Below are 7,328 nucleotides of genomic sequence, written 5' to 3'. Positions count from 1 at the left end.
TCATCAAAGTTTCTATCTATTTCTCTCCCTTCCTCTTTCTCTAAAAATCATTAAAAACATTTTTAAAAAGATCCTATTAAAAAGAAATACTAAGCAGCTTAAAAGAATAATAAACCAGATACATAAACCAGATTACTATTTGGAATGAAAATTATACAGAAGTTTTCAGTGGAACAAATTTAAAAAGCACAAATTCGTTCTGTTCCTATATTTAAAATACATGTGATCAAACTCCTGCCAAAAAAAGATACACCTAAGGACTTTGAAATTCCACATCATAACATTCACTTTTATGTTTTTCTATCACCATGCCTTCTTACTTTTATTCAAAATGCAGCTTTCTTTTCAGTATTCAGGATTTTTGGTTTTCTTTTGTATTGCTTATAAACATGTTATTTTTAATCTGAGTTCAGCCTGTCTTTTACCCAAGGCTTAACCAGGACCAGCCAAGATCAGGCCCTGTAACCCCCCCACTCACCAGTGTCCATGTTCCCCTGCAAAACACAACAGGTGTTTCCGAAGAGAAGGCTGGAGGGTTGGAGGACTTTAGAAATCCCATCCTGCAAAGGGTCAATTCAGGGACCCTCTCTGCAACCTCCCTGCAAGCAGGTGGGCCCTGCTCTTTGCACTCCCCAAGTCAGGGTCACCATGGCCCCTGGACACAGCCCTCCCCTACTGGAGGGCGTCAGTGGTTCAAGATTTTTCACTTTAGTCCAGACCAGCGGTGTGAAGCTGAACAAATCACAGCATCTCTGAGCCTGAGTTTTTCTAGGAAACTTCCTGGGGGAAGTTCAAAAACTTCTTTTTGAAAGGAGTGATTATTTTAAAGATCATAAAATAACAGAATTCTTCCTACTTACTTACATGGCAGTAACTGGAATAAAACGTTGGCCTTTAACATCTTTGGGTCTGAAGGATCTTATCTACTGGGTGAGACCGGTGTTGGAAAGGCGGAGGCAATGCTATTTTAACACCATGCAATAGAGAATGGGCTCTGTACCCTGTTCCCTAAGGTGCATACCCTAGCCATTTTCTCCGTAACCCCCTGCTGACCAGTATCTGCCACTGGGAGCCTGGCTTGGCATTTTCTGGGCTGTCACCAAGTGCCCACCATTCTCTCAAAACCACCATTGCCAAAGTCAGTCTTTCCTCCTCATCTACTTCTCTGCAGCATTCATCACTGTTGCCCAATTCCATCTTTGAAAAATTGTCTTATTCTTTGGCTCCTACTCCATGCCCACTGTTAACAATGGCCATTCTTTAACTCTCTTATCTTCACCAGGAAGAAGCTTACACCCAAGCTCTCCCAATGCACTGTATGGCCTTAAGACAACCCACAACCCTCTCTGAGCCTCATCTGTCCCTGAGAAAGGGAAGGAGGTAGACAGGGATGCAAACTGCCCTTTGAGCTCTGCAGTAATATGCTAGTCTATCCTAAGCTCCTTCTTGTTCCCCATCAGTATGTGGTAGTTTCAGAGAGCCAGTGCAAGTCTTTGATGGAGCTAAGACCACCAGGAAATCATCACTTCCAGTGTGGAAGGAACCTTAAACATCACCCAGGATGAAACTCTCATCTTACAGCTGAGGAAACGTAGGTCCAGAGTGGGCACTCTGTTACCTCATAGCAGATGATGGAGAGAAGGAAGTCTGCTGGGCTCTCACATGTTGCAAAATCAGAGCTCACACGTCTTCCAAACCTGGTTGAAGTGCATAATACTATCAAAGTAACGTGATATAGAAGGTATAAATCGAGTCTTTTTTCCCCTTTAAAAAAATAAATCCAATATTATAACTCCAAGACCTCTGGAGAGGTATTTGCTATAGTGCGTGCTTTACACAAAGCAGAACAATCTGATCACATGAAACATCTTAGATTTATGTTTTTAAATAGCTAAATAAAACAGAACATCAAGTCACACAATACATATACTTACATTAATTCAAATGTCCAATGCACAGTACAGTAGGATCTATATAATAGTTCATATAATTTAAAATTTACATACACACAAGCACATAAACAAATACTAATTGACTAGAACAAAAGTTTAAGAAGTTACCCAGACATTTTGGTATTGACACCTACATATTTATGGCAACAAATAATGACTTTAAACTTTCCATAAGATCTTTTGTACAAGGATAGGAAATTTACAGACTGGAAAGAAGACAAACAAATGTACCTTGATTGCACTATTTATCTAACATTATACGGGATGTGACAGTACGCAGTAAACTTTATCAGTGAAGTCTCTTTAGCCTGAAATGATGAATTTAGCTGAATTATCCCCAAATCTAACTTTTTGTGCTGTATAAATAATAGCTGTTTGGTTCTTCCAAATGAAATAGGACACTAACACTTTTCTTTAAAATAACTCAACTTTGGTCTGTAATTAGTGAAGTCTCTTTTTAAAGGATACTAATACAGTTTACTTTCTTTTCTTTCAAGAATCCTGATTAAAAGGACAATGTCAGTCAAATCACCTGCAGGTCTGTTTTGACATGATCAGTGGGGCTAAGACTAAGGTATCATTACCTAGAACTAAAGCTTGGAAACAACCCCATCTTTCTCTGGCTCATTGAGGGACCAAAGTGCCTTACCACGTTTCCTATCAACCATTTAAAAAGACCATTTGGTTGTATTTCAAAAACCAAAAATAATTTCAACCCTGCTGTTTATTTTGCACACACAAAGTTAAAGAGGGAGAGATTAAATTACTACATCATAAAATACAGGCACAAAATTAAGTGGACGCCACAAAGGGTGTGTCTGAAAACACTGAATTGACCGAATCTGAGTCGGATTTCACCCTGGAGGACTTTAAGATGCCCTCAGCTATAACAGTTTCACTGGGAAAGAACCTGACCTTCCCATTCTGCCCTGCTGCAGTATCCTTCAGGGGTTCCAAAAACACCACTCTTTTACTGGCACCTGCCTTCCGTCCATCCGCTGGGACATCACCAGCCAGGCCAGGACTGAGAATAGATGAATGGGCATTGCTTTGGTTTAGTGCACTTTTTTGTCTCTTGGCTTTACACCTGCAGGGACACGGCGTCAGATAGAGGTACAAAAGTACCAAAACGATACTGGCCACACAGGCTGCAAGAGTGGTAAAAGCTGTGTTAAATGCCTCATGGGCATGGGATCTGTTTATGGTGAGATTGCTCACATTTATTGTGACATCCACAGTTTCATTCAACAGGCGTTGCCTGTTCATCGCAATACAAGAATACACTCCAGCATCCTCGAAACGAGGACTTTCTATGACCAGGGTTCCGTTGTGAAACACATGAAAGTTTTCCATCTCTGTGTCCGGCTCTAGCAGGCTGTTATCTGGGCTCACCCATATGAAATCAGTATTGGGACTAGCAGTCTTGCTGTCACAGTGAACTATCAGCCTTTCCCCGACTTGAGCCTCATGAATAAAGCCAAGTGCACGGAAGGAGCCATTGATGATACTGTCGGAGCAATTCAAAAGGCCATCCTGGAGCAGAAGTACCTGGTGGGAGCGCCTAGAGTTGGACCACAGGCGACAGGTATAATCGTTCTTAAAATCCATCACTGAACTAAAGTGCCTACGATACCAAAAGGTCAGCAATGAGTAAAGGGAACAGTCACAGACGAATGGGTTTCCATGAAGGTGGATGCCTCTCAGCTGCTTTCCTGGCACTAAACTTATATGGTTGGTTGGCAGGACGGGGATCCGGTTATAAGAAACATCCAGAAACATCAGTTCTGCCAGCTTGAACCTTCCAACGTACAAATCCATGGGAAACTGCGTGAGGAAGTTTCCACTTAAGTAGAGTTTCTGCAGCTGGAAGAGCCCTCCAAACGCTGATGGATCGAGATAGGAAATGTGATTGTTGTAGAGCAGGAGCACTTCTAGAACCTTCAACTCTTGGAACACGGCGCTTTTCACGGCCCTCAGCTTATTGGAGGATAAGTCAAGACACTTCAGATTTGGAGTTGTGGAAAAACTGCCCATGGAGATGTTGGTGATGTTGTTATGACGAATAATTAGGGTGTTCAGCTTTCCAAAGGGTACGGGAATCCACTCAGAATCCAGAAGCCCAATTCTGTTATAGCTCAGATCCAGTCTCTTAATCAATCTGAAAAGGTTCCCAGGCACCTTGGACAGGTTTTTGTTGGTGCAGCTCACGATGTCGGTGGCACAGATACAGGCGGTGGGACACACCCCGGTGGCGCCCGGGCTCACGGTCACCGTGATCACCAGCAAACACAGCAGTTCCCTGCAGCAGGGTCTGACAACTCGAGGCGGGGTGGGCAGTGTGTGTAAACGCAAAGACATTCTGGTCGCCTCTCAGTCTCTTCCAGGCGTCTTCGCGGCCAGCTCGACCTCCCACCAGTGAATCTGGTAAGCAATATTTAAAGACGGTTTAAAAAAAAAAATAAGCAAAGTTAACTCCCACCCATTAACCCGTAACAGCCGCACCTTGCTTTCTTTCTAGTAACTTTGGAAATGGAGGTTTTGTCTCACATGGGGGAGCCTGCGTTGCCTTTTTCCTGTTAAACGCAGTTTTTCCTGGGTTACACTTGTTTACAGACATGTACAGCCACAATCTACCAATACCACCGTCTCGACATCAGAAATTCAATGTTGTTTTAAGGTGCATCCTGTATTTTTGTTTTAAACTCCCTCCAATAGACTCAAAAATACACAAACGCAAGCTATAAACAATTAAACGGAAATACTTAGCGAGCCACCCGGCCAGAACACAACTCACAGAGCGGAGGAGCCCCGCGGACTCGGGATAGGCTGCCCACGGTGGTGTCTTCTGAAGGTCTGTGCGCCTGTCGGTCCGTCTGTCACTCGCGCATCTTCCGAATTCCTTTCCCTCCGGCTCCCGGCGGGCGGCAGCCTCTCGCTGGCTCTCAACTTTGGGAGTTTTAAGGAGCCGCGGCGGCAGCAGCCACCCCGGGCGCAGGCACCGTCTCCGCCGGCTCCGGTGAGTTCTCTCGGGCTCTCTTCATGGCTCGGCTGAAGGGACCGTCTCGGTGCTCCGGCCGCCTGGTGCCCGCGCGCCGGCAGCCCAGCTCCCGGAGCCCGGTGCCAGGGGCGGGGGCGCGGGCAGCCGGAGGGACCCGGCCCCGCCTCTCCGCGCTCCGGAGGCTGCCGGACCCCGGGTTCCCGCGCGCGGCCGCCCGGCTTTTATCCCCGCGCGCTCGGGGTCGGGTGCGCGGCGGGGAGACGCGTCCCGCCCCTGCGCGCCCTCCCTCCTGCGGGAACCAGCTCGCAGGCTGAGGGCGGGAGCCGGCTGGGCGCAAGGCGCGGGGCACGCGGCGCGGGAAGGGACGACAGCGCAGCCAATCGGAGCGGCCCCTCCGCCGCCGGCCTTCCTCCTCCGGCTCTTCCCGGTGCCGGAGAGCCGGGGGCGCGCGGGCGGGGCGGGGGGCCCCGGGTCAGGACGCGCTCACCCACTCCCGCCAATTGCGTCCGTTTGTCCGCTCCAGGACCGGCGGGTGTTGGGGTGTTGGGAGGTTAGGGGGACGTGCCCAGTCCGAGAGGGAAAGGTCGCTCCCTTCAAGACCCCACTTAGTCGCGGCCGCTCAGGTCCCCTGAGCCCCCTGACCTCTTGGGTCTTTCCTTGGGGAAGGGCCAAGCGGGCTCCCAGGGCGCTAAAGGCGGCTGGTTTTAAAGGTTTGCAAAATAAACACTGAAGCAGCCTTCCGTCCCCGCCCACGTTTGGGGAGCTGGGGGGGAAGCGGGGTAGGGAAACCGAGCATGTTCCCTTTGGACCTGGGGAAGGCTCCGCGGGGACACGACGAGCCGCCCTGGAAAAGTTCTATCCCTTTCCCAACTCGGGAAGTAGCATCAGGGATGGTGCCCAGTGCGCGAAGGAGGAGCGCTGGGAAAAAGGCTGGGAGCCGACCTTCCGGCTGGAATGCAGAGATAAGGGAATTAAGCCTTAAAATGTATCCGGCTCGCCCCGGCCAGGGCCTGATCCAGGAGTGGCGGCTCGGAGACTCTTCATCCCTTCCGGACACGCAAGGGGACAGGGGTGCCCGCTCAGGCTTGCTTTGGTCCAGCAGGCAAGGAAAGGTGCAAGCCCGGGTAGACAGACAGACAAACCGGGGTGGGGTGGACAAATATGAGATGGAGGGCGTGGGGCTGATGAGCTTTTAGATTAAAAATCCATTTTTGTTTAATTCCAAGATCAGTTTTAACGATGCGATTTGACTAAGCCAAGTGGCCCGTTTGTCTATTTTAATCCCGATTAAAAATAAATAAATTACTGCCCAGACAAGAGATACCAAAGCAGAAGACTTGAAAAGAGGAGCAATTGAGAAAACAATTGGGGGCAGGGCACGTAACTTGTAATATTATTAAAAAATGAAAATGATGACAAGGACAACCAGCTCTCCCTCTCCTCCCCACGCATTTGAGCAACCTCAGTTTATTGAGAGTCCCTGTGTTGTCCATGAATAGATTCACGTGGTAGCACAGATCTCCAGTGCCATATTTTAAAGAGAATTGTGTGCATTGTGAATTGAGCCTGTTTGTGTAATGAATCTGGAAAAGCACTAGTAAATCAAGATTTTTCAAGTGAGAGCAGCTTGATTCAGATGAGTTTCAGTTTCTTGAAAAGTTGAATTTTGCCTTAAAAAGATTACAGCCTGCAATGTTTCAAGAAAGCATTCCTCATTGGGAGCTCCCAGGGGGAGAGGCAGAGGTTGAGATTTTTCTAAAGTCAGGCAATACTTCCTGGGATTCTCAGAAAACTTGATCTCCAAGCCTTCATTTTTACATTCAGAATGGTTAACACAGAAAAGTAGACTTAAAGTTACTTGGAGGAATCATTTTTTAAAAATGACTAACAACCAGGTTTTTGCAGTGTTTTACTAAGTAACTATCATCCCATTCAAAGGAAACCATAAAGGTGGAAGAATGACCTGTATTTAATGCAAAAATCACCTAAAAAGAATGACTTTCAAAATGGAAACAGAAGGTTATGTTATGATAGCTGCAGGCACATCACAGAAACAGTATGCAAAGATACACAGTATAAATAAACTAAATGCACTCAAAATGTACAGACAAGTTTCTTTCTCTATTTGAACACCTGATTTGGGGGATCCTGCACATTTGTCAAGGGGAAAGGAGTTCTGGAAAGGGTGGGTTCACTTAGGTGGAAAAGAGAAAGCTAAGAGTTGACCTTAGTAATGGCATAAGATCTGGCCTTATGTTGTGGAGGATGCCTTTTTATCTTTCTAGCATCCCTTTACCTTCTCCTACCTGGACCACTCTTTCAATTAGAAGGTAAATTCCACAAGGGCAGAAATTTTGTCTTAGTCACTGCTCTTTTCT

At 46.8% G+C, this 7,328-nt stretch overlaps 1 protein-coding gene across 1 annotated transcript; it reads right to left on the bottom strand.

Annotated features, from left to right (window-relative positions):
* Positions 1-1,820: 1,820 nt before the first annotated feature.
* On the bottom strand, positions 1,821-5,356 carry AMIGO2 (adhesion molecule with Ig like domain 2). Its single transcript, XM_036301125.1, has 2 exons — positions 4,747-5,356; positions 1,821-4,373 (listed from the first exon to the last, which is right to left on the bottom strand). Exon 2 carries the CDS (start codon positions 4,308-4,310, stop codon positions 2,745-2,747), a length of 1,566 nt encoding a protein of 521 aa, XP_036157018.1. The 5' UTR covers positions 4,311-4,373; positions 4,747-5,356; the 3' UTR covers positions 1,821-2,744.
* Between the last annotated feature and the right edge of the window lie 1,972 nt (positions 5,357-7,328).

This window comes from Myotis myotis, unplaced genomic scaffold (assembly GCF_014108235.1).
Source record: "Myotis myotis isolate mMyoMyo1 unplaced genomic scaffold, mMyoMyo1.p scaffold_m19_p_3, whole genome shotgun sequence".
Taxonomy (NCBI): Eukaryota; Metazoa; Chordata; class Mammalia; order Chiroptera; family Vespertilionidae; genus Myotis; species Myotis myotis.
Note: the sequence above shows the minus strand (reverse complement) of the source record. Positions and strands in the feature narration are given on the sequence as shown.

Excerpts from the sequence above, each read along its gene's own strand:
- AMIGO2 (XM_036301125.1), bottom strand. The coding sequence starts at position 4,310 with ATGTCTTTGCGTTTACACACACTGCCCACCCCGCCTCGAGTTGTCAGA.